This window comes from Erpetoichthys calabaricus, chromosome 8, assembly GCF_900747795.2.
Source record: "Erpetoichthys calabaricus chromosome 8, fErpCal1.3, whole genome shotgun sequence".
NCBI lineage: Eukaryota > Metazoa > Chordata > Cladistia > Polypteriformes > Polypteridae > Erpetoichthys > Erpetoichthys calabaricus.
In genome coordinates this window covers 173,964,902-173,992,856 of record NC_041401.2, presented here as the reverse complement: position 1 = coordinate 173,992,856, position 27,955 = coordinate 173,964,902, and the positions used below count along the sequence as shown (strand labels likewise).

Genomic DNA, 27,955 nt, shown 5'->3' with positions numbered 1-27,955 from the left:
GATTCTGTTCTAAATCAGACCGTTCAGGCTTAACATATGGCTATGGCTGAAATAAAAGCAAGAAAAAAGCCATCAGGAAAAGCAAGACTAGCGGTACATACAATTAGGCAGAAATCTTGAGAGTCGCTTCGTGTAGCCAGGACAAATAGGAGCGCAGGTGGTCTCTTCCATTGAGTCCTTCCTAAATGAGAAAAAGGAAAATATAAACCTTGGCTAGCATAATGTTAATGTTCCACCTGCCACCAGTCTCTGCTTTACTCTCAGTTTCTTTCTTATCTGTTGGGATTTATGGTGACTTGATTGCATTTTGTGGCCACTCCACAGGCTTCAGTGATGACCACGTCATGGAAGCTGGAGGATCAGATGCTGAGAAATGAGCGAAAATTAATACATTTCATAATGAGAGAGGAAGCTAAACGTAATTTGACAGGTTGCCTGTTTGCCAAGGAGACAAAAGATGTCAGGTCTGGGAAAGGAGCCACACTTCAAATTAGAAACCTTCACTCATGCCTGGAAAGCATTCCAAGTGCCATCTAGTAAAGGACAACAGGACTTATTGCTCAAATGATAATCTAGCCAAAGTCATTCTGAGACCACTGAGGAGAGTGGGAGAGGGTTTAGGGAACTGATGGGATGCCAGGACAGTTTTTCCAACTGGAGCGTCTCGCACAGAAGTTGCACAGAGGAAAGGTTTAATTGTTGTCTGGGAGTCACCAAATGTTTGTTATCTTTAATAAAAATCAGAAGTGCGCTCCCCTCGACTTTCTCATATATTGAGATAGAGGAAAAGGTCATCAGAACCACTTTCAGTTGTGCAATATTTCCCAAATATCATACCTCTTTATTTCTCATTATAACTAATTGATAATATCAATACACAATCATTTATCTCTATTTATAATCAAACTTTATATTAAAATGAAATTTTCGTACTTAGGGAGGTCAAAAATGGTGGTGGAATTTTTTCATGACTACATATGCATTACCTCGATTACGTGCAAAGTAAAAAGAGTTATAGTCACCTAAAAACATAGAAAGAGTGTTAGTATTATATAATATTTGTTGCAATAAAGCTGCATTAAGCTACATTTAATTATGATAATGATGGTGGAAATAAAAAAATAAATAAATAAATGTATTACCAAGAACACGATGGGGACATAGCAGCTTATTTTCCCACTACATCTTTATATTTACACCAGTAAGGGTGCACTGCACACACGATAACATGCAGTGAATACACTTGACTTGACATTCCTAGCTCTCATCCTCTTTCTCTGTGTGTTTACCATTCGTTTGCTCAGTTTGCTCAGAGGTTGATGCGCTTGCTGCTTCCTGAGCAGCACTTCTTTACTCCACCCTAGCGGCCCGCTGCTTCTCTTCTTCGCGTGAAAACTGATTAAGTCAGTGCTTGTGTTGCAATTACTTAGTACGTTTTCTTTAATTTTTCACTTCAGCTGGCACTTAAATCTTCAATCTGCCTCAAGAATGACTTAAGATATGAAGAGGTAGGGGAAGTGACGGCGAAGATGGTAGGGATGAGAATGGTGCCCGTATGCCTGCACTGAACAGCTGCCTTGCTGCACGCTGCCGAGAATTGATTCTACAATAAAATAAAATAGAAATGAAAAGAGGAATAACCTTGGAGGTCAATCATCACCCCAAATGCGGATAGTAGATGTCACGTAGTATACGTGTACCAAATTTCAGGTCAATAGTTCAAAAGGTTTGTGAGCTACAAGTGATTTAAAATCCTGGACAGACAAACGGACAGCCACGGTAGCGTATTATATAAGAAGATGTCATGTTCAATGTTTGTACATTATTGGTAAACTCATGATGTTTAAATTAGAATAAAATGAATAATAGTTATTGAAAGAATATGAGTTATGTTGAATATAGTTTTTAATATCGTGTACACGTTTATATTTCCATGATACAGTAATCCCTCCTCCATCGCGGGGGTTGCGTTCCAGAGCCACCCGCGAAATAAGAAAATCCGCAAAGTAGAAACCATATGTTTATATGGTTATTTTTATATTGTCATGCTTGGGTCACAGATTTGCGCAGAAACACAGGAGGTTGTAGAGAGACAGGAACGTTATTCAAACACTGCAAACAAACATTTGTCTCTTTTTCAAAAGTTTAAACTGTGCTCCATGACAAGACAGAGATGCCAGTTCTGTCTCACAATTAAAAGAATGCAAACATATCTTCCTCTTCAAAGGAGTGCGTGTCAGGAGCAGAGACTGTCACATAGATAGAGAAAACAATCTCTAGCAAACAAATCAATAGGGCTGTTTGGCTTTTAAGTATGCGAAGCACCGCGGCACAAAGCTGTTGAAGGCGGCAGCTCACACCCCCTCCGTCAGGAGCAGACAAAGAGAGAGAGACAGAGAGAGAGCGAGACAGAGTTTGTTTTTCAATCAAAAATCAATACGTGCCCTTCGAGCTTTTAAGTATGCGAAGCACCGTGCAGCATGTCGTTTCAGGAAGCAGCTGCACAGAAGGTAGCCAACGTGAAGATAATCTTTCAGCATTTTTAGACGAGCGTCCGTATCGTCTAGGTGTGCGAACAGCCCCCCTGCTCAATCCCCCTACGTCAGGATCAGAGAAAGTCAGTGCAAGAGAGAGAGAAAAGTAAGCTGGGTAGCTTCTCAGCCATCTGCCAATAGCGTCCCTTGTATGAAATCAACTAGGCAAACCAACTGAGGAAGCATGTACCAGAAATTAAAAGACCCATTGTCCGCAGAAACCCGCGAAGCAGCGAAAAATCCGCGATATATATTTAAATATGCTTACATATAAAATCCGCGATGGAGTGAAGCCGCGAAAGGCGAAGCGCGATATAGCGAGGGATTACTGTACAAAAAATTTGGATTGTTGTTTAAATAAAATATTACTTCCAGTTGAGTCATTTTTCTCAAATTTCTTATCTGTCTGCATTTTATCATTATTAATATTTCTACAACATTTGAATCATCTATCTGTAATTATAACCACAGTTTACTTGAAAATTCGCGAAAGTATTCACTTAAAGTACCTCTTCCGGTTGTCGGAAGTGGCCCAGAATTTGATAGGAGTCCTTATTTTTGATATAAAGCAGATGTGCAAAGAGGTCAAAGCGTTATCATGTTTACATACAGACAGACAAAATTTCAAAAATGGTATCTTCAGACTCAGTAAGGTCTAAACCATCAAGATTCATCAAAATCTCGAGGTCGAATCTTTTTACGATTCCTGTACTTTCTCCATACTATGTATACGACAAGTTAAAAAGGGGCTGTAGAGTTTAAGGATGACACAAAAACAAAGTGAAAAATTCAAGACACAAATAAAACTAAATTAATTCATGCAAACATTGTATCAGAATTATTATGCAATGTCCCCAAATAATTATGACACCACTGATTATGTTGCTGGACCTGACTGAGTGTGCCCTGTGATTGACTGGCATGTCATCCAAGGTTAGACCCTTCCTTGCACGCAGTGCTCCCAGGATGCAGTCTAATTTCCCCCAACCCTTAATTTGAATTAAATGGGTTCAGAAAGATGGATACTTTTTGATAAAAGGTGGACTGATGGATGACAGCTTGCTGGTCTTAGAAATGGAACAACATAAGGATACATTGATGAGCCAAAACATGATGGCCACTAGCATATGAAGTGAATGACCCTAACTGTCTCGTACCAATGGCACATGTCAAGGTCAGGGATATGTTAGATGGTAAGCTGACATTAGGCGCTGGTATTGGACATGTTGAATGCAGAAGATATAGGCAGGTGTAAAGTAATGTTGATAAGGCCCAAATCATTATGGCCAGAAGAATGGATTAGGAGATTTCCAAAATGGCAAGACTGTTGGTCACAGTGAGTATTTGCTAATAGTGGTCTGAGGAGGGAAAAACCACAAACTAATGTTGGACGATGCGAGAGATCAATGAAGGCTATCCCATCTGGTACCAACCAGCTATCGTGGTACAAAGTTTAATGATAGTTATTAGAGTAATGTGTCACAGCAAAGTGCATCAAACTCTGCTGCATATGGGACTAAGTAGGCACAGGATAGTCAAAGTGCCCATGTTGACTCCTGTCCATCATGGACAGTGTCTCCAATGTGCACACAAGCATTAGAACTAGATGTTGGGTCAGTGGAAGAAGACTGCCTAGCCCAATGAAACCTGTTTTCTGTTGCATCATGTGGATACCTGAGTATGCATACCTTGCTTACCTGAGGAAGAGATGGTACCAGGATGCTCTGTGGGGCAAAAGATGCAGGATGTGGTGTTTTGTTGGGTAATCCTGGGTCTGGGCATTCATGTCAATATTAATTTGATGTGTAACACCTACCTAGATATCATGGCAGTCCAGATATGTCCCGTCATGACAATGACATTCCTCCGATGGAAATAGCATCTTTCATCAGTATAATGCACTCTACAAGTCTACACAAACTGTTTGAGGAACATCATGAAGAGTTCACAATGTTGCTCTGTCTGTCAAATTTCCAATCAAACATCTGTGGAATGTGTTGGAACAGCAGGTCCCATCTGTGCTGACTCCACCTCGCAGTCTACAGGAATTAGACGATTTGCATGCTGACATACTTGTGCCACATACCACCTCTTCAGAAGTCTTATAAAGTCCATGCCTCAGCAGGACGAGGAACAACAGCATATTAGGCAGGTGATCACAATGTTTTGGCTCTGAAATATACATGGCTACACCAAGCTAATGTGTAGATGTCTACCCCTTACTCTGTGTGTGTGTCATTGTGATATTACACATATTTTGCTTATTCATATTTGGCAATATAGATTTAGTTGCTGTGTGCACCCTTCCTCCACATGGCTTACCTTTGTCGTGATGGTCCTTTATGCAGTGATGCAGAGTGCTCACCAGGGGGCACCGGTCCTGGGCCCACAGGACTCTGAGGCGCGCTGTCGGCAGATCCCGCTGAACTGCGATCTCTGCCGCTGTGTCTGCCTGAGGGGAGAGGCGATGACAGACAATGATTATTACTATCGCCCTAGTGATGAATGATGAGCAGGCATTTCAGATGTTTTTGTCAGCAGACCCACATTTAATTTTTAATAAATTTCATTGCATTTTATTGGCTTCGTCTCCCTTTAACCCCTAAGAACTATCAAGAGTGTGCCAAGGGAGTGGCAGCTGGGCTTCACCAATACAGACAATGGCAGTATGTGTCTAAAAAAGGAAGGAAGGAATTAATAAAAGAATGATCAGGGCAGAGTCAAAGAAAATGTCAAAAAGAGAAGGAGCTCAGCGGGCACAAGCAGGCGAGTCCAGAGTCAACATGCTGGGTTTGCCAGACTCAACAAAGGGAGAGGAAATGCGCAACGTTAAACCTGTCAGCCCACCAGTAGAAACAAAAGAAATTTGACAAACGAGAGAAGACCATTCAGTCTGTCAAGCCCGTTTGTTTAGCTAGTAGCTAAGCTGTCCCAACATCTCACCCAGATTCTTCTTAAAGGTTGTCAAGGTTTCTATAAGAAACGGAAGGGTCTGTCAGAGTTTTTCTTCATGATGAACCAATAATCCACTGCTTTATCTTAAATGCTGGTGGTAGAACGCTGCTGAAAAGTCACTAGGTGAGGTGGTCAAACCGCAGAAGGGGCTGACAAGAATCCTATTTAGCAAATAGGCAAGAGGGTATCTTAAGTCATGCCGCACTGATAGGAGGATTACTGGTCTAAGGCAGTGTTTGGAACCAAAGATCACTCTGTCATAGTCAAAGACATGGAGGACCACCTATGGCCAACAGCCACATACAACTGTAAATTACCACTTCTTTTTTCTGCTGGTACATTTGTGGAAAATACTGTAATGACTCAAGGTGCAAGGAAGATGAATTGGCCCACAGACTCAAAGAGTGGGTTAGTAGGCCCGAACAGGAAGGTTTATTGGATGGAAATCACTTTCTTAGTTTAGGCGCCCTGTGAGAGACAGCAGAATACCCAACACAAACAGAACTCTGACAGACTTGTGCTGCTCCTCCATCTTTTTCTGTGGTGTAAGCTGATTCTTGTACTGCTACTCCATGAGCTGCCATGCTGATTCCTTGGTGTTGATGTTACCTACAGCTCTTCACCTCTCACCTGGTGCCTTCTCTCAAGTCTGGGTGTCACACAGTTGTCCCTGTTTGAGTCTCTTGCCTATCAGGTTACAGTAGAGCTATGAATTAAAGGACTCCAGCTTTCCCAGCTGCCCTGAGGGTGTAGGCTGACTGTATGGGGCACAGAGCCTGCTAGGGACAGAGAAAGGCTGGCGGGAACTTTAATAGGAAGCCGGCTAAAGAGAGAAAAAGTCTGTTGTTTTGTGTGTGTGTTCACGCATCTGTTTTGCCATCTTCATCATCTGCCTTGCAGTGTCACTTTTTCTTGGATCAACGCCTGTATGGATGTATGGACTGTCATGTGCCTGCCTGTCGTGTGAGTAGTGTGTCGGGTTTACCATCGCCATTGTCAGAGAGATCGCTCCCAAATCTCACCACCCCTCGCACCATCAGGAATACTGCTAGGCCTGCTTATACATTTCTTACTGCAAGCTGTTCACAGGATCGCCATTTGGTTTTTTCATTCCACAACATCTGTTTCTGCTGGTTTTGGACTGTTTGTGGACTTGGTTCTTAGCGTTTACTGTTAAATGTTTATCGTTGTGTTATTTGTTATCAACACATTGTCGTGGGGGAAAGGGAGGGCTATCTATTTATTTGTTGCATATATTTTGTTTCATTTAATATACAGCATTATTATATTGTGAGTGTCCTGATAAAAACCAAGATCCAGACCTTTAATGACATTCTTAGGCACAGCCATCAGCAGTGTGTCTGTCTGCAGAGAGTGCGTCGACCTCGTCGAGAGGTTTACTTACCACGGCAGTGACATTCATGTCTTCCTATGAAGTCAGTAGATGGATTGGGAGAGCATGGGGGGGGGGGGGGGGGTCATGATGTCGCTGGAAAGGGATGTGTAGCACCCCAAATATCTATGCAAAAGGACGAAGTTCCAAGTCTTTAGAGTCCTGGTGCTTCCTGTTTTGCTATATGGTTGTGAGACATGGACGCTATCCTGTGACCTGAGACGGAGACTGGACTCCTTCAGTACCGTGTCTCTTCCGAGAATCCTTGGGTACCCCTGGTTTGACTTTGTGTTGAATGAGCAGTTGCTCATGGAGTCCCGAATGAGACACATTACCTGCATTGTGATAGAGTGTTAGTTACCGTACCACCACCATGTGACGCGATTCCCAGAGGGTGATCCGGCTCACAGGACCCTCTTTGCTAAGGACCTAAGTGGCTGGACCAGGCCAAGGGGATGCCAACGTAACACCTGGCTGTGGCAGATAGAGGGTTATTTCTGGAGGGTGGGACAGGACCGCGTGTCTGCCTGGGGGGTTGCCAGCCAAGATCCCGAGCTGCTTCATCATGTAGTGGGTGCAGCAATGCACTGTCCCAGTGCATGCTCCCCAACCTGACCTGACCTGACCAGATTATTATTTTATATACTGTTATTGCATGTCTCTGTTGGTGAGTGTTGCGGCCCAAGGCTGGGTGCATTCCTGGGGTCCCTAACAAACAAATAAGCAAATCACCATCTCTACGACAGTGTGAATCTTTTATTTACATATATTTTTATTGATTTTAATTAGAAATAGATAAAATTCCAGACAGTCAAGTCAAATTTAACAAATCAAAGCAAAATTCAACCCCCACCCAAGAGAAAGCGAGAGGAACCAGCAACCAATGCTACTCTATAAAAAGAAGGAAGAAAAGAAGAGTATCCTTTTCCTCCAATATAAAAACTTATTCTAAAATGCTATTAATTACATCCTGACAGATTTTTAAAAAGTTTTGTACAGATCCTCTAAGTGACAATTTGATTATTTTCCAATTTCAAAGAGATAAGAACTGACTTATGAGAGGTGAGTTAGGATTCTTCCCGTTGAGCAAGATAAGTCTACGTGCTGATAGTGAAGTAAAGGCCATTACAGCTTGCTTGTCCTTCTCCACTTCAAGCCCATCTGGGAGCCCACCAAACACAGCTGTTAGTGGATTAGGAGGGATTGTGACCCCAAGGCTGTCTGATAGGCATGTGAAGATTTGGCCCTAATTGTTGTTAATTTGGTGCAGGTACAGAAAATGTGGCCCAATGAGGATGGAGCTCGATTGCAACGTTCGTAGGTTGAATCTTGCCCGGGAAACAGTTTGTACAATTTTAAATTACATAAATGCGTTCAATAAAAAATTTTAAGTTGAGTGACTGAATACTTTGCAGATATGGAGCACTAATGTATTCTGTGCATAGCTGCCCTCCACTCCTTTTATGAAATATTGAGTGACAGATCCTTTCCGCAATGTACTTTGGGGTCTTTGAAAGGAAAAGACTTTAAAATATTTTTATAAATTGTAGAGATGCTATCTGAGTCTACAAGACTGATCAATAATTCTTTTGGAATAGAACAAGGTGGAAACTGCGATGTGAATGTGAGCGGCTCCAGACCACTACAAGGTGTTTGACTATGGAGGGAAGGTGTGCATTACAAGACTGAAATGTAAGCCTAACAAGACTTGGATGTTGAACTCCAGGCCTTTACCATAATAAAACCTTGAAGGGGGAATTAAAGGGGTGCTGTTGCCAGGGGTTGGCTGGTAAGGTAAATGTCAAGGTAGGTTTTAAAAACGAGTCCCATATAGAGAATGAATTAAGTTGAATGGGAGTGAGTTTGGAGAAATGTCTAAAGAGAGAAAGAGAAGGAGCAACCACTACAGCTATACAGGACTGGAGTAGATATGGAAGTATGGAAGATGTTATTGTCGTCAAGAAAGTCAGGCAGGGCCCACCTTGGTCGGGGACTTGGAGTCACTTTATGTTGTTTTATCAGCAAGAGATTCCTTTTAAGAATGACTAGATCAGCACGGGGACTACCCAGCACATGGTGACAGACCACCAAATGCTCCATGGACCACTCCGCTCTAAGGTTCTGAACTGGCAAAGGGTGCTGCTCAGAGGAGGCCAGTGAGGCACATAACATAATGATAACAAAATAAATGTATCCACTGGTCTGTGCTATAAATTGATTTTCTGTATGATTCCAATCACTTTGATCATTTTTATAGTCAAAATCACTTAATTTACACATTTCCTGTTCAAATACAGGGGAGAAACGCGAGGTGCAACAGCGACGATCCTCACCTCACCTCGTACTGCGCTCTCCTTTACATACGGGGTTGATGCCTGCAATTGTTGCTGTCTCTCTGTTTGTCACCAATATAATGTTTGCATACACTTTTATTATACACCCTGACCTTCCAGAGTCTGGCTAATATCTTTAATGAATGTGTGTGACGTATTCAGTCTTGCTGATCAGACATAAAACCTCAGTGAAAAGGCACCAGGTGAGGCAGACAGTATACTGTGCCGCTCTGAAGGGGGCGCATGTGAACCCAACAGGTGCTCGTTGCTGCTGTTCTTCTACGCAGAGACACCAATAAGTTAGCGATATCAGAAAGTAAAGTGCACTGCAGCGGCCCATTTAGTTTAATTTTTTGTTCCGACTGACTGCCAAAATAGAAGGTTAAGATTTTTAAAACTAAAGGAAAATACGGAATACTTTACAAGAAATTGACAGAGATTTTCGTGGAGAAGGATAGGCGCATGTACTTCATTTACAAATAAAGGTAAGACATTAAAAGATTTTCAATTTTATAAAATATGTGATCAGACTAATATTTAAAAACTAAATTTTGACCTTGAATAAAATATTCTTTTGTTTTTCTTGTTATCCTTTTGTTGATCAGTCTCTACTAAAATTGATTAAAGCATCAAAATCAAAAGCTTTAAAAAAAAAAAAACTAAATATTTCACTTAAGGTCAAATTGAAATCCATTTTTCTTTTTTTTTTGTATATCACTCTATACTTTCATTTGTAGTGAATGAGTATGAATTGTGGAATTGCAACGGCAAGTTTAGAACACATGGAGGGTGAGGAGCAAATGCGCTCTCTTCGCTCCTTCCCGCCGCTATAAATGTAACATTCTTTCTTAGCCAAATATGAACCTTATCTATGTGTGTGTAAAGAATGCTGATGAGATGTGAAACATAACTAATGTGCATGCTGGCTGCCAACTGAACAGTCAATAAGCTACTGTTTTGGGTTCATATATTTGTAAATCTGACTCTGAAGGACCCAGTGCCTCACGAGCCATGAACCTCAGTGCACGTCACTGGGGCTGCTGTAAAATGCAAAATGGATGGCGAGTCTGAACTGAAACAATTGGTGAAGTATCGGATCAGGAAAAGCAAAGAGAGTTTGGGGAGAAGGGGGCTTGCAGTAAAACTTTTTACCAGGGGGTCACTAACCAAAGATCAGAATTACAAAGCCTGATGACATGAACCAATTTGTAACCGTTCAGCTTTTAGTTTATTTTGCACGCTCATGTCTTGCTGTTTCAATGAAAGGTTTTATTGAGCTGAGAACTCATTTCTATCATTCAATTTTACTTTTTGTGGTTTTTTTTGTTAATCAACGACATTTTCTTTTTTAAGGGTCCTGGTCACAAAAGTCGCATGTGATGATTAGTATCATCAGTGTGCCAATTAAAGGTCGACATTATGGATAACACTGTGTCCGAGATTGTGGATTTCTAACAAATTATTTGTTTGATTGTGTGCTTCCATCTGGTGTCCAGAGTTACAAATTCTTGGCAATAAATGAGAATTTTACTGTTGTTCTAATTATTTTCAGTTTACAATTTTTACTCTTATCTAAACCATTACTTTTGGTATGCCGAATTCTGATGTTTGTTTTCGGTTTCACTTTCATTTTAATATTGCAAGAATGATTAATCATTCTCATTTTAATCATTGAAAACTTGAGGAAAAACCATTTGCACCGAGTACTGAGGAAGACACTTAGATAAGCAGCAAAACATTTTTTAAAAGAGAATGTGATGTTTAGGTGACCAGAATAACTGAATTCTTTATCTTCTACCACCCCAGATGACTGAGGATATTCACAGAGAATCTGAGCGTCCTGCAGCAAGCACCGTATTTCTTTGTGTTAAAGCCCTGCTGTGATTACTGAGAAAGGATATATTGGTGGCAGTATGGCTGCAGTTCTAATAGGACACATGCATTCCCTGTGTAGACACAGAAAATAATATTCTGAGGTTCAGTTTCAAGTCCTAATGCAGTTGTGAATTCCGTTTTATGGGTACGTCATACATGCTTACGTATTCCCATTAGCCCAGGAGCGGTGGTCTATTCACTACTTCCTATTCACTGCTCATCCTGTCCTCAGGAGAGCTTTGAAAATACTCTAAGGAAAGAGGGCTTCTGCATGAGTCAATCCACAGTTCTCTACCGGCAGCGTTTGGAGGAGGTTGATATGGATGGACAGGACTGGGCACCCTGTGAGCTCGGAGACCTCTGCCATCACATCACCTTCATTGTCAGCAGCAACTACAAGCTGGGCCATGACACGCTGTCAAACTGCACTCTACAACCCACTGGCAAGGGGCCTGGGATGCCATAAATAACTCTGCACACCCCCTCCAAGAGACTCAACATTCAACATAGGGGATGTCCCTGAAAATGAATTTTAAAAACATGTTATGGTGATGTAAATCATACAGTTTCCATTACTGGCTTTGCAAGAAAAATAGGCTCAAATATGACTTCAGAAGAGGATTAATTGTTAGTGTCTTTCCTTTTACTTTACCCGACCCTAGAAAATGTAAACTTTCTCTACACTCTGCCAATTACGATGACAATCTGGGTGATCACAATCTTAAACCTGCAGACAAAAAAGAAACTTGAACCTCCATGCCATGTGGAGAATGTTGGTTAAACATACAAGCAATAATGTCAATGTACTCTCTACACCTGCAAATGAAAATATCTATCTATCTATCTATCTATCTATCTATCTATCTATCTATCTATCTATCTATCTATCTATCTATCTATCTATCTATCTATCTATCTATCTATCTATCTATCTATCTATTATATAGTGCCTTACGTATCTATCTATCTATCTATCTATCTATCTATCTATCTATCTATCTATCTATCTATCTATCTATCTATCTATCTATCTATCTTCTATCTATCTATCTATTATATAGTGCCTTACGTATCTATCTATCTATCTATCTATCTATCTATCTATCTATCTATCTATCTATCTATCTATCTATCTATTATATTGTAATAGGGGAGGTGACAGTGCTGCAGCCCCCCCTAGTGGAGGTCAAAGCATCCAAAGGTCGTCATCAGCAATGTTCAAAGAATGATTGAAGTTGGTGAGAGGTGGAGAGTCCTCTTTTGACACACTTCATTGAAGGACGTACACGTGTGCTTGAATATCGGCCAGTATTGTCATCAGAGTACAACTGTGAAGTACCCTCCTGACACACTGAATGTTAACAAATGACTACTGGCCAGAAGCATGTACTTTATCAATCAGACTTGTCATTTCCAGGGATGGTCCCTGCCTTACCCCTGGTTTTGCTCAGATAGGCTTCAGCAAACAATGGCTCTGAACTGTTTGCTCACCTGTGCCAGAAAAACTTTGACTCGATTTCCTGCAAGTAACATTTCCATCAAAAATCTGAATTGTGTGTGTCGACTCTTACCTTCAGGGCTAAGACTGCGAGATCCTCCTTTCTCTTTTGGCGTGACCCTAGCAGAGAGTGACTTGCCCAGCTTGAGTGTAAAAGAGCTCTTCCTCTGTGAGAGCTGCAGGCGGCTGATGAGCTCAGAGGCAGAGAAGCGCCGGCGCTCCTGATCCCCAGGGCGAGCAGCCTGTCCGGCTGCCTCTGCCACCACCATGTCCTCAAAACAGTCTGATGGGTCAGCTGGGGGACTCACTGCGCTCTCTGTTGGCCCACTTGAGCTGGGCAAAGGAGGAGGAATGCCCTTCAGTTCATCTTCAAAGGCACTTGTTGGAAAGAGGTACTCGCACTCCAGGCTGGGGCTGCTCAACGACTCGTCGCTCAGGCTCTCCGGGGAGTAGACGCGCATCTTCCGGCCTGCAACACAACGGTTACATGGTGTCAGAGAGTTGGGGTGATGGGGGGCATGAGCCACAGTGTATGTGCAAATTCAAGAACTGCAAATATATAAGATACATGTGAGAAAATGTTGGCTATTAAATGGACCGACATATATAATGCTAATGCTTTAAAATGGCCAGAAGGGGCCCTAGGTCACCAGAGCTGTGCCTGTGTCTGATATAACCCACTGCGGACCCCCAAAGGCTTATTTTCTCCAAGAACATGACTGAAGTCAACTGGAGTTTTTGTTTTCTTCTCTTGTCAACTTGTCTTTTTCACAATTTTAATGTGAACAGATTTGTTATACTGTAATTGTTGTCTTAATCAACAGAGTTTCACTTATGTTTTATGTATGCATGTAATGTCATTTATGTTATACTTGTAAACTTGTTGCAATTCACTAAAGAGTACTCAACGAAAGCATATTACATTGAAAAAAAATCTCTTTATATGTGTTTGAATGTTTGTAAACATGTGGCCACATGTAATCACCTGTATGTGTGTACATATGTTACTAACATCTAAGCGTGACAGCAAATGTCGGTCAGACTAACAGTATATGTGAGCGTGAGCGCGGGTGTGTGTGTGTGCGTGTTTGTGTGTGTGTTTGTGTGTGTTTGCACATGTACCGCACACATGCTCTCATGTGTGTTACTCTGTCCTTATATCACTTCACATGTTTCTGTATATGTTGCTCTGTAAGTACGTGGCTGTGTTTCAACACATACACTGTGTATTGACAGTCTGCTATGCCTCCTCAGGCAACACATACTGGAAACACAATGGAAACCAGCAAGAAGGGAATGAGAACTCAAGATGCCTTCATGAAGAGACCAGAAGACCATTACCAGAAACCCCCACCAAAAAGGAAACAAGATACACAGGGGGAGTTGGCAAAGAGACTTCCCCTTCTGTAAATCGAACCGGACAATGGCCCTCTGATCCTAAACAGGACAGACGAAATGTACGCATGTCAGATTTCTGGGGATCCCGGAGGAGAAACAAAATCCAATCCACCCAGACAGGGCATTAAAGAGGAGTGAAAGATCAACTGAAACCTGCTGAAAACAAATCACAGCTGGCATCTCCGGTTTATAAAGCTGATCACTGGTGCTCAGTCTTGCTTGGTGCCATCACCCCCTAGTGGCCTCAATGGAGACCCACGCATGTGCATTAATCTAATACAAGGGCAAAAGATATGACAGAAGTGGCTCAGAAGTAATCTGGTGGTTAGTTTTTGATTTTAATAAAATCTTTTATTTTACATTTTAGATATATGCTTCTTTATTGTGAAAAAATCATTGAGACTGCAATTTGAGCAACTGTGGTTTTGTTTTCAAATAATTATTGAGGTGAATAAAATAAAATCTGTAGTAGTGTATAGATAGATAGATAGATAGATAGATAGATAGATAGATAGATAGATAGATAGATAGATAGATAGATAGATAGATAGATAGATAGATAGATAGATAGATAGATAGATATGAAAGTCACTATATAATAGATAGATAGATAGATAGATAGATAGATAGATAGATAGATAGATAGATAGATAGATAGATAGATAGATAGATAGATAGATAGATAGATATGAAAGTCACTATATAATAGATAGATAGATAGATAGATAGATAGATAGATAGATAGATAGATAGATAGATAGATAGATAGATAGATAGATATGAAAGTCACTATAAGATAGATAGATAGATAGATAGATAGATAGATAGATAGATAGATAGATAGATAGATAGATAGATAGATAGATAGATAGATAGATATGAAAGTCACTATAAGATAGATAGATAGATAGATAGATAGATAGATAGATAGATAGATAGATAGATAGATAGATAGATAGATAGATAGATATGAAAGGCACTATATAATAGATAGATAGATAGATAGATAGATAGATAGATAGATAGATAGATAGATAGATAGATAGATATGAAAGGCACTATATAATAGATAGATAGATAGATAGATAGATAGATAGATAGATAGATAGATAGATAGATAGATAGATAGATAGATAGATAGATAGATAGATAGATAGATAGATAGATAGATAGATAGATAGATAGGTGTGTTTATATACGGGGTGGGCAAAAGTAGGTTTACAGTTTTTGGGTATGTGAAACACAGAGTTTAGTCTTGTATTATTAGTTTATTAATTATTGTATTATTTATTTGTATTATTTGTCTTCTTCTTATTATTATTAATGTGTGCTTCTGTGTGGCAGGTAGACTACCAGAATGTGTAAATATTGAGGACTATTTGAGCACTTATGAGATTGTACCCAAGTGCATGTGCCATTGTGACATTCTTTTGACTAAATAAAGTTAATAACACTATTGTAATAATCATAACCTGAATGTCTTTCTCCATACAAACAACTGTAAACCTACTTTTTCCCAGCCCCGTATATATTCACATATGTGTATAATCACGTATGCGCATCAAGGAGCTCCTCCACGGGTTTGGTAATAACCCACTGAAACAAGAGGGTGGGTTATCACCAACTTTGTCCTTTTAGTTTTCCTCCCTCACGGTGTTGCGAATCCGCTCAATAAGAGCACCTAGCCCCGTCCCACCCCATCCGACTGCCATAAAGGACAGGCATCCCAAGAAGAGTTGTCTTTCAAGGTCAGAGCCAGCCGCAGAAGGGAGCTCTGTCCCATTTCTAAGACAGAGCAAAAATATATGAGAAACCCCAGTCTGGGGAGCAGCACAAAGCCGTGCATTTTATTTTCATTTTACGTTCAATTTATTTTGGCTGGCAATGAAGAAAAAGGAAGTACTGGTTGGCGTCCCAAAAATCATTTTGTTTTGTAATACCTCCACCTGACCACAATATAAATATATTGTCATGCATGAGGATCTGAGGTTTGCCCTCCGGGCTCTTTGGTGGTAAGCACTACCAGTACAAGATGGCACTGTCTCTGGTGACATCATCTCTGTTTTCTCCCACAGCCCATAGAAACCGCCTATTGATGTCAACTGACTCCACCCCTTCCAGTCCCTCCACTATAAAGCCGAGACGCTCTCGGCATGGGTCACCTCATTCTGGAGAGAGCAGAGCTCCTGCCTGACTACAGAACACTGTACAGAGCCCTGAACATGGCTGATTGCTTCAGTTTATTATCTTACATGTTGTTATTCTTCTGTGTACCATCGGGCGCCTGTTTAAATTGTTTGGACTTGGCAAAGTTTTAAAAGAGGCCCTAACATTTTGTCTGTGACCAGTGTGTTCCCTTGGTCAATGACAATATTATCGGTCACAAAAAATTTTTGTCTTCGATGGTCATTTTAGGTCTTCTGAGTTAGTGTGTTGATAGAATAGAGTGCATTATAGTGTTGCAAGCACACATTTTACAAAAAGTAAAGCAATACAATAAGAAATCTGAATGTTCGTCAAGAATGAAACTAACACAGTAACAGAGCAGTTGTCAGCTAAAATGTGTGCCCAGAGGCTCAGGTCTCGAAGTAAACTGGGAGACACATATGGATGAGACGCAGCTACTAAGCTCTCTTCCTCTTCCAGCCCTAGAGTGAAGGAGGAGGAGGAGCCTTCTGATGACCAATGACACAGATGGTCTGCCCTGAAAGCCCCACCCATTCTGGTCACCTGACTACAAAAGAAACAGCTGCATAAAGCTGGAGTTCATTTCACAGACTGTGACTGTCACAGTGACTGGCACTCATTTCTTTTGCATTTATTTTTAATGTGAATATACTTCCAAATTTCCATGAAAATAAGCCCTAGCATGATTTTCAGGCTGCTCTGTAATATAAGCCCTACCCCAAAAATAAGCCCTAGTCAAGATCGTCAGCTGAAAAGTAAGGCGCTTAAGGCCATGCGCCTGTGGACACTCCTGCTACGCAAGCGTTGTACTGTTCATACTTGCGCGGGTACTTTACATATATCTGGAAGATTCCACCAGATGGCAGTGCGAGATATCATCATGGTGAGAAGACGTTCGGCGTTGCTGTGTTGTGCATTGCCTGAAACACCCATTAAATTCCGAGGACACCTTGCCGCAATGTCTCTGAAAAGGATGTTTAATGATTCCATCCATCAATCCAGGGATGTGCCCATTCCAGCAAGCAACGGGTGCAAGAAAAAAACAAAATCCCTGGATGGGGCATCAACTCATCGCAAGCTGAACACAAGCATACACACACACTCTAGAGTCATTTTAGCATCAACAAATCTCCAAACCTTCATATCTTTGGATGGAAAACTGAGCACATTGAGGAAACCCACCAGAAAAATATGCAAACACCAGCGAGCGAGTGACTCCCTGCGAGACAGCAGCGCTACCGCTCCGCCACCGTGATATATAAGATACTCCCTGAAAATAAGCCCTAGTGCATATTTTGGAGTAAAAATTAATATAAGACTTTCGGGAAAATACAGAAGTATCTTTGCTATAAAATGGGGACCTCCCTGAAGTCCTTAGGGGCCCATTCACACTTGAGTGTTTCCAACATTTGTTTTGTATTTTCCACGCTTTTTCATGGCTTTTTACAAGCATTTTTCCAGCGTTTTTCAAAGACACGTTTTTGCAGGGAAAAATATGACCGACATCATTTCCATTTTGTAGGTTGTGAGGTGTTGCCGGGTTGTTTCCAGAATGTGCTGTCAATCCGGGTGACCAAAGTACTGAAGAGCAGGCGTCGTCAGCGTTGGACTCAGCCTGTCCTGCAGAAAAGAGCATCGAGAGGACAATTCTGCACACTCTATGAAGCAGGCAGGGTCTGGGAAAATTCCAGGATTACACACGGACGATGGTTATCATGTAGGTAGTGATACGTGGGCAATAAAATTGTTGAGTGTTTTGCAAAAAAAAAAAATGACTTTCTGCTGTCAGTGCAACATCATGCAAAGGCGTGAAGTGGTCATCTAGTAACAGCTGGTGAGGACGGGGGCTTTCTCTCGCAGTAATAATCAACTCAAAAGAACCGAACTGACGTCATGTTCACATACATTTAATCCTGCATGGGCTGAGGGGTACATTTAATCTGCCCAGTTTAGAGTCACAGGGAAGCAGTGATCATTGCATTCAGAGAAGCACATGTGCTGGAGGGTACGTCGATCCGTTTCAGGGGCTGAAATGCACAGCAAGGCAGGAAAAGGTGGGCTGCATGCAATCCAGCAACAGCAATGCTACCATTTTTTGTTTGTTTAGCTTCAAAGTGCGCTGCTACACCCAGGAAAAGGCATTGACTTCCTGTAAAAACACTTCCCAAATGTTCTTTTGTTTTCTTTCACCAGTGTTACCATTGATTTCAATAGAAGTAACGTTTGGCAGAAAATGCTCAGAAAACTGCTGTATGCGGGAGTTTTCTAAACCACTTGCTGCTACAAAAACTTACAGTAGATGTGAAAAGTGTCATTAAAAATCATGGCAGAGCACTTCTCAAGCAGCTTAGGAGCATTAATTATGGTGTAGCACTAAAACACTAGAAAACGCTTAGGTGTGAATGAGACCCCACGCTTCATCCTGTACTGTCTCCTTTGTCCTCACAGTAGGCATACAACCCGGTGCTTGATGAAGGTGCCAATGATCAGTGATAACACGTGGAGCTTAAACCAAAGTGATTAACTGAAATGGAAATAAAGTAGCTGAGAAGAGGGAATCAAACAGGACAGGAGCAGCCATAGTGAAAAGGAGGTGCTCTGGTAGAATGTGTAGATTTCACCTGCCTGTCCTACACTATCAGAAAGTGGAAGGTTGGCACCCTTACCCAGCCGGGATCCCTTTGGAGTGGAAGGACCAGGGGCCTCATGTATAAACGGTGCGTACACACAGAAATGTTGCGTAAGAACGTTTCCACATTCAAATCGTGATGTATAAAACCTACACTTGGCGTAAAGCCACGCACTTTTCCACGGTAGCTCATACCCTGTCATACGCAAGTTCTCTGTTAGGTTTTGCAGACTGGTGGCACCCAGTGTCAAAGCAGTGCTACTGTTCCTGTGTGGTTACCCTTTCTTAGATCCACATCCATGACGGCGGCACAAGTGCTCCTTGTAGAACTGTTTGTACTTGCAAGTTACAGTGAGGTAATTGTACTTATGATAGTTATAATATTGCACATCCTGAGCCACTTTATAAAGCGTGTATTTACGTATGATGACAATATAATTTTTAAGATGAATGCAGCAAAATATGTTGATTATATTATACAGATAAAACTTTAACTTTAACTACACGGTGCCACAGCGCTAGCGAGCTAGAGCTTCGTTCATGGTTTGTTCCTGCCTCGCGCTGTTTTCATGCTGTGGCTAGCGCGACACTGGAAGGATAGATGGATAGAATAATTAAACATTACGAAGATATTTCGATGTTCCTTAAATGTTTTGAAGAATCGGCGTTCTAAGCTTACAGATGGCTTATCGTCTATTACGGAGCTGATTGTGTGGCGATTGGGTATTTGGAGAAAGAAAAGTAAGGACAGGAATTGGGGGTTAGTACATTTGAAAAAGACAGTACTTCTGTAATAAAGTATTTCATTGAAGGTCGCGCATGGCGCAGCAAGCATCTTGCTGTAAGACATGAACAATCAATGCGCCACCGTGTTCCCATTTTTAATAACATGCTTTAACTCATATCATCATGAAATGATATCACGTATACTTCTAGCATTTCATGTGCTACTTTAGTTACGATGGGATTTGAGAAACTAGTAAATTAAACGATTTTAAGATGAAGTTTATGATGTTCTACTTTAATGACAAAATAAACTACGTGATTAAAGTGGAAATTTCAAGATTAAAGTTGACATTTCGTGCTTTTTTCACACTGTGTGCCTTTTTTTTCACTGTACCTTAATAAGTTTTCATACGGCACTCAGACGGTGGGCTACGAGTCGCCTTTTCACGGTGACTTTGATATGTGACAACTTCTTTTTTATTTTGGGCACTGTGCAACTTTGTGAACTTAAGCTTTCGAGTTTCTCCGACACGCTATGTCACTCGATCAACTTCCTTTTGTTGCTTATATAACTGTTTAAACCAACAAATAGTACGTTTTTCTTTGCCTCCATTTGGTATTCGCTGGAATTCTTCTATTTTTCCTCGTACTTTTGCCATTGCCTTTTCACAGAACGCTGGGCTTAAGGGCTATTTATATTGATTTGCATATTCAAAGAGGTGTAATTCTGGGAGGAGTTGGGGCGGGACAGCAAGCGCGTGCACATGTGTTTATTTCCACGTTGAGCGGGATTTATTTAGCGGAAGAACGCTGAAGTTGGCGATTCCTGCATCTGGATTTTTCTGTGCGTAAGCACATTTCAGCTTTTGTGCTTACGTCATGTTATAGTGCGAATTCTACACACGACATTATGCATGAGGCCCCAGTGGAGAGAGCATGCACGGGTCTCTATCTCCCCAAGTTATCCCCCTCTGGGTTGAAGCAGTGCATCAAATTTCCACAGAGTACCATGGGATATGGAGTTCTGCAACTCAGCCCTGTTGGGCGCTGTGGATGCCACTAGAGGGTGCTGTGGGGGTTGCAGAGTCCTAATTTGTCGGGCTTCCGCCTTACCCAGAAGTGCTTCCGGGCCATGCTGACAGGCCCAGGAGCAGTATAAAAGGAGCAGGAGGATGAAGCTTGCTGGGAGGAGTGAAGTCAGAGAGGAAGAAAGGTGAAGAAAGAGAAGAGCAGGGGTATTGTACTGTGCTTGCTGGTGGAGAAAAATTAAGGAAACGTTTCCCACAAAATACCCTCCGGCCTGCGCTACGTGCAAGCCACTTCACGTCTCTGCTGCTCACATATGTGGATTTCACTTTCACCAAACAACAATTTTTTTATTTCTTACGGATAGGCCTCTTCATTGGGAAGAAACACTACTTTGCTTTTTCCCTGATGGCAACACAACTTAGACGATCTACAAGTCTCTGACTTAAAGTTTAAAGCCAAACAATATATTCCATCTGTTTTCGCTGTTCCGTTATTTCACTGAGTAATAATTTCCGTTTGTTTGCACTAATGTGATCTTTACTATCCTTTTTTTTGTGACTTTCGAATTTTAGTACTTCCATTAGATTTAACCTGCTCTGCATGTGTATCGCACTGTTTTTGAACTCTTTACGACATTCTGCTTTGTCATCTACTCTTTTCTTTTATTTTCAGCCCTGGGCATGGTTAAATCTCTTGGCACAAAGTCTCGTCTCGCGGGACGTGAAAGTATCTCTCTGAAAAAGTCTCATCTCATCCCAGGATTGTATATATACATATACAGTATATACAGTCATATGGAAAAGTTTGGGAACCCCTCTTAATTCTTTGGATTTTTGTTTATCATCGGTTGAGTTTTCAAAGTAGCAACTTCCTTTTAATATACGACATGCCTTATGGAAACAGTAGTATTTCAGCAGTGACATTAAGTTTATTGGATTAACAGAAAATATGCAATATGCATCATAACAAAATTAGACAGGTGCATAAATTTGGGCACCCCAACAGAGATATGACATCAATACTTAGTTGAGCCTCCTTTTGCCAATATAACAGCCTCTAGACGCCTCCTATAGCCTTTGATGAGTGTCTGGATTCTGGATGGAGGTATTTTTGACCATTCTTCCATACAAAATCTCTCCAGTTCAGTTCAATTTGATGGCTGCCAAGCATGGACAGCCTGCTTCAAATCATCCCATAGATTTTCGATGATATTAAAGTCAGGGGACTGTGACGGCCATTCCAGAACATTGTACTTCTCCCTCTGCCTGAATGCCTTGTAGATTTCGAACTGTGTTTTGGGTCATTGTCTTGTTGGAATATCCAACCTCTGCGTAACTTCAACTTTGTGATTGATGCTTGAACATTATCCTGAAGAATTTGTTGATATTGGGATGAATTCATCCGACCCTCGACTTTAAGGGCCCCAGTCCCTGAACTAGCCACACAGCCCCACTGCATGATGGAACCTCCTCCAAATTTGACAGTAGATAGCAGGAATTTTTCTTGGAATGTGGTGTTCTTCTTCCGCCATGCAAAGCGCTTCTTGTTATGACCAAAAAGCTCCAAAATGAATCTGGCTTGTCTAAATGAGAATTTGCATACAACAAGCAACTCTGTTTGTGGCGTGAGTGCAGAAAGGGCTTCTTTCTCATCACCCTGCCATACAGATGTTCTTTGTGCAAATTGCGCAGAATTGTAGAGCGATGTACAGATACACCAACTGCAGCAAGATGTTCTTGCAGGTCTTTGGAGGTGATCTGTGGGTTGTCTCTAACCATTCTCACAATCCTGTTCATATGCCACTCCTGTATTTCTCTTGGCCTGTCAGACCTGCTGGGTTTAACAGCAACTGTGCCTGTGGCCATTCTTTACAGTTGAAACTGACAGTTTAAACCTCTGAGGTAGCTTTTTGTAGCCTTCCCCTAAACCATGAGACTGAACAATCTTTGTTTTCAGATCTTTTGAGAGTTGCTTTGAGGATCCCATGCTGTCACTCTTCAGAGGAGAGTCAAAGGGAAGCACAACTTGCAATTGACCACCTTAAATACCTTTACTCATGACTGGACACCCCTGTATATGAAGTTCAAGGCTTAAAGAGCTAATCCAACCAATTAGGTGTTGCAAATAATCAGCATTGACCAGTGACAGGCATTCAAATCAGAAAAATTACAAGGGGACCCAAATTTTTGCACAGCCAGTTTTTCACATTTGATTTAATTTCATACAACTAAATACTGCTTCACTAAAAATCTTTCTTCGGAAAACACCCTCAGTACTCAGATGTTCCTAGGAAATGAAAGACATACCACTTTTTTGTTGAAAGTAGAATAAATTATTAAGCAGGCTGAGAGGGGCTCCCAAACTTTTTCATATGACTGTATATTGTCACACATGCACGTCCGAGGATCTCCTTGCTGGCTCACTCGAAGTAGGTGGGAAATTATCTCTGCTCCTTCCAGTCCTCCAGCTATAAGAAGCCCGACTGCCTCCACTGAGCTGTCTTTTTGGGACCAATAGAGCTCCACAGAAGACTTGTTAGTTCTTACAAAGGCTAACCACAGCCCTGATTTTCTTTTGTGTTTTGCCCTAAAGGTTTATGCCTATTGTTGCCAAAGAGACACTTGTTTAAGTTTAAAGAAGAAGAGTCAGAGAATTAAATGGGACGACCCGGCTGGTGTCCCAACTATTCTTCGCTTGTCACGGCTCTGTTTTGACTCACACTTGGAATCACAAATGCAAAGCATTTTATCACTAAAAATGTTTTCTTGATCCACTATCTTTTGGAATGATGGAGACATAACAACTGGAAGAACGCGCAGACACTTATTCTTTAATAAAGTTGGATGTGTGATGTGTTTGTGTGTTCTCTATTTTCAGGAGAGAACTAGAAGCATCAAAAGAAGGACACTCTCCACACACTCTCCACACAGCGTGTCCACTTGTGAAAATGTTTCGGGAGGCGGCTTTCTGACGTTAAGGAAATACTCCACCCAAAAATATTATTTGTTATCTGTTACTTACACCATGTTTTGTAGTGATGTTCTCATGTTTTCATGTGGAATGGACATAACAAAGTTTTTGATATAAGAGGTGTCTATGGAGACCAATGTTGGACAACAAACAGTATCAAAAAAGTCTATGAAAAAATTTCATGTTACTCATGTCACCTAATCCATATATTAAGCGATCCAGTTGTATGCTCACGACGTCCCAAACACATGTATTTTTATTAAAATATTGTTAAATAAAGCACTTCTGAAAACACTCTCTTGACTGAAACTGGAGCGCACTGCTCAGGTGAACTGACCTTTTGCTGGTTGAAGCATGAGGCCTGTTCCCTTCCTGTTGATGCTTTCATTGGCTTTTCTTTGACTTTTCATTTTTAGGCATATGCTTTTTATGGGCAGCACGGTGGTGCAGTGGTAGCGTTGCTGTCTCATAGTAAGGAGACCTGGGTTTGCTTCTCAGGTCCTCCCTGCTTGGAGTTTGCATGTTCTTCCCGTGTCTGCGTGGGTTTCTTCCCACAGTCCAAAGACATGCAGGTTAGGTGGATTGGCGATTATAAATTGGCCCTAGTGTGTGCTTGGTGTGTGTGTGTGCCCTGCAGTGGGCTGGCACCCTGCCCGGGGTTTGTTTCCTGCCTTGCGCCCTGTGTTGGCTGGGATTGGCTCCAGCAGACCCCCATGACCCTGTAATTAGGATATAACTTGTTGGATAATGGATAGATGGATGCTTTTTGTTGATATGATGTGAAGTGCAATGTTGGCCGATGAATAAGCTGTCACTGGGCTGGACTTCTGACCAATGAATGAGGCGCAGAGGCGGGTCTTCAACTTAAATGCTCCATCACCTCTGAGCGCGTTTCATATCCATTCTGGAAATGGTTTATTTAACAATATTTTAGTCAAAATACTGTACATGTGAGGCCCTACATAAATAAAATGTATTATTATTATTGTTATGTGTCTGGGACATTGTGAGCTCACAACTGCATAGCTTAACGTGTGGGTCATGTGAGACAAGGAATGTGAGATTTTTGTCATGGACGTTTTTAATATTGTTTTCTTTTAATCCAGCATTTGGTCATCATAGACGTCTGTTCTATCAGAAATGCTGTTATCTCCATTCTGCATGAAAACATGAGATTAAAAATTTTCCTCAGCCATCAATACAAACTATATATGGTAAGCAAGATATAAAAATTTGTATTTTTTAGTACATATACCTTTAATGTTCTCTTAACAGATCGGTTCTGTACTTGGCGATTATTATGTGAAAATAAAATGTCTACAGTATATGACATTCACAGATAAGCAAAACTTCACAATAGCGTAGATCTTAAAGAGCCTGCCATCCTTTGGCTGTCTGCACATCCTTCACACTGCAGCTTTTTTAAGGACTTCCCGACGTTTGCCTTTGCACCCTCATTCTCAGTCTATTTGCTGGGACAAAATGGTGCTGTGTTGGAGGAACTGGAAAGAGGAAAAATGGAATTCCAGATGGGGCCTCAAATGCCATAAGTCCCCCATTTCTGTATGGCTGTGTGTACACATATTAGATCAGCACATCTTCATGAATGTGCGTGATGTGTATGTGACGATACAGTTTGTCTGTGTATGTGTACAGTGTCACAAGCGCATATACAACGAGCATCCATGCAACAAGGTAAGGGCTCAGAAACCCATGTCCAGGGAAACTGCCTTTTCTTTTTCACCCACAGCCTGCACAATAAAGCCTGCTGATGTCACTTCCGCGTTGGCCCAGAAGCTTGTGATTCTTCCACCACATGGGAAACACAAAGAGTAAAAGTGGAAGACATCAGTGTTTAACTGCAAACTAGAATCTGTATTAAACTGGGTGGCATCTGGTCCCTAACCTTTTCGCCATCTCCTTTTGTTTTCTACTTATTACAATTGGCGTAGTCGGCAGGATTTTCTGGCTGTCACCTTGGCAGGATCCTGCAATTATAAATTTGTTGTGGTTAGGAAGTTTTAGGAGTTTTGGGATCTGTGACACCCCCTGAAAGGTCACAACAGGCATTCACAAAATACAGGTGTGTCATATGTGTGTGTCCGTGTGTGTTAACATTACAAACATTTTGCCAATGTGTTCTGTGTTGTATGTGCATGCATGTGTACATAGGTGGTGATGATGAATGTAAAACTATGTGTGTGTTTCAAATTTTTGATCTTAAAATAGATATTGTACAGCAATTTGATAAAACTCAAATTGTGATTTGCTAGGGCAAAGGCACTATAAAGTAAAGGTGACTCAACAACCCCATGTACGTTGTTATCTCCCTGTTTAATGGACCTGCACTCACGAGCAGACTTTTCCTTGTCCGAGCTCTGAGACATCCGCCTCTGTGGGCTGCACAGCTCTGGGCTTCTTGGCTCAAATCCATGGGGTTCGGAATCACACATCTGAAGAGGGGGCCTGGGGGGAGAGCCTGACTTCCTCCGTGCACCTCTCACCCAGACTGACTCCGAGAACGTCTGCTGCCTCGACTTCTCCTTCGACTGCTCCTTTCTGGATCTCATGCTACTGCAGTCCCAATTGTCCGTGGAATGTGCTGGCTTCGGCCATGCACCGCCATCAGAGCTGCTCGCCCTTCTGCCAAATCGAGGCCCCTGACTCTCTAGGGGAGGCGCACACCGTCCGTTAGTAGCAGTGGTGGTGGTGGCAGCAGCAAGGTTAGGCAGCTCGATGAAGGCCAGCGTTTCCTGTTTGCAAACAGCAATGTGATGGTGCCGGGGAAATGGCCTATCATTCAAGCCCTCGCTCAAAGCTTGGGCCTCAGAAGAGCCTGGAATCCACATCTCGGCAATCTCTCTTCGATGTAAGAAGGCTTGCAGGTGGGGCTGGAAAGCAGGAAGAGGGCGGTAATCCATATCCAGGAGGTGCCGGGTGCAGGAGGCTGTATGAGAGAAACAGAGAGATAATGGTGGTGAGACCTGGGGGTGAATCCATGTGAAAACAGCTGCCCTTCAAGTCTAACCAGTGAGGATGAATATCAAATATGACACCAAAGGGTCCATTCTGGTCGGGCACTTACAGAGGATTGAACTGTGTCCCTAATTGTGATTCAAATAGTAATCATAAACAGTTACCAAAACACCTGGATATACCCATCCATTTACCTTTTTGAAACATTTTTCTAGTGCATGGCTACAAGACAAAGCGTCATTGGGTATAACATGTGAACCAACCCAGGATGGAATGCCAGTTCACCATAACACACAATTATACTCACTGGAACCAGTTTAGAGTCAGGTGGGTGTAACGGATGGTGGAAACTTGGAGAAAACCCACCACACAATAAGCACGGGCACACTACACAATGGCAGCGATTTAACCCAAGCCCATTGGCAGAGATGTGGGAGAGCAGCAAAATCCTGTACCAGCCCACTTTGGGTACAAACTTTAGCAAAAAAAGATAAATCATTCAAATATTACTACTGCCAAGCATTAGTCACACAACACTTTCAAGTCAATTCCATTCACTTTGTGGTTTCAGGGGAACAGAGTCCATTCAGACAGCACTGGGTGCAAAGCAGTTACCAACACAGGCCCATTATAGTGCCCGCTCAAGTACAGGTCCTGTTTGGAGATGTCATTTGTCATGGAAACCAGGGCATCAGCGAGCCCCAGATCCTCAACACAAACACACACAAGAGTCCGGGTTCAAACAAAGGATGGTTTATTCACCAAATCCTCCACAATTAGCAAAAGCACAAGTGATGTCGCTCTCTTTCTAACAAATCACAATTCCTCTCTTCACAATTCCCTTACCACAGCACTGCCCTTCTTCTCCAGTTGAGTGTTGCCTTCCTTCCTCCCAGCTCCGACTCGCCTGGGTAAGGGAGTGCGGTCCCTTTTATTAAGGACCTGGGAGTACTTCCGGTGCCAAGGCCATTGCCCGATGGAAGTACTTACGGGTCATGTGAAAGTCCATTACAGCAGGGAGCTTGTCTCCCTGCAGGGTCCTCTTGCAGCACCCAGTGACCCCAGCACTCCTGGCATGCCCTGCTGGCTTCCAACTGGGCACTGATATCCGGGGGTTCTGCCATCTAGCATGGTGGGGGAGTAAAAAGCCTCCAGTGATATCTTTCCTATCTGGTGGGCTACCATACATCCCCTCTGGTCCTTCCTTCCGGGTCTGATCCCTTCCTCCTCCCCGGCCAGGATGCCTATCTGCCTGTTAAGAGCCTCCCGTCCAGGTAAGAAACCATCCCCTCTTCTGGCTGGGATGCCAATGTAACAGGTGTATAAAATAAAAAGTTCAGTTGTTTGGAGCTTCACCAAATCCTGGTAACATTCATTGTGTTGTATGTTTTCCTCTTGTGGTCCTGTTATATTTCTCTACTCTGTTTGTTGTGTTATGTTACGTCATCAGTG

At 41.9% G+C, this 27,955-nt stretch overlaps 1 protein-coding gene across 3 annotated transcripts in view; it reads right to left on the bottom strand.

The window, feature by feature from the left end:
• arhgef19 (Rho guanine nucleotide exchange factor (GEF) 19) overlaps nucleotides 1-27,955 on the bottom strand; it is a 144,038-nt gene that overhangs the window by 21,311 nt on the left and 94,772 nt on the right. For all 3 annotated transcript variants that reach the window (XM_051931308.1, XM_051931307.1, XM_028807835.2), the window contains 4 exons: nucleotides 25,881-26,474; nucleotides 12,662-13,057; nucleotides 4,857-4,986; nucleotides 102-181 (listed from right to left, as the gene is read on the bottom strand). In XM_051931308.1, coding sequence (XP_051787268.1) covers nucleotides 102-181; nucleotides 4,857-4,986; nucleotides 12,662-13,057; nucleotides 25,881-26,448 — 1,174 coding nt within the window. In that variant the 5' untranslated portion in view covers nucleotides 26,449-26,474. The remainder of the gene's footprint in view (nucleotides 1-101; nucleotides 182-4,856; nucleotides 4,987-12,661; nucleotides 13,058-25,880; nucleotides 26,475-27,955) is intronic.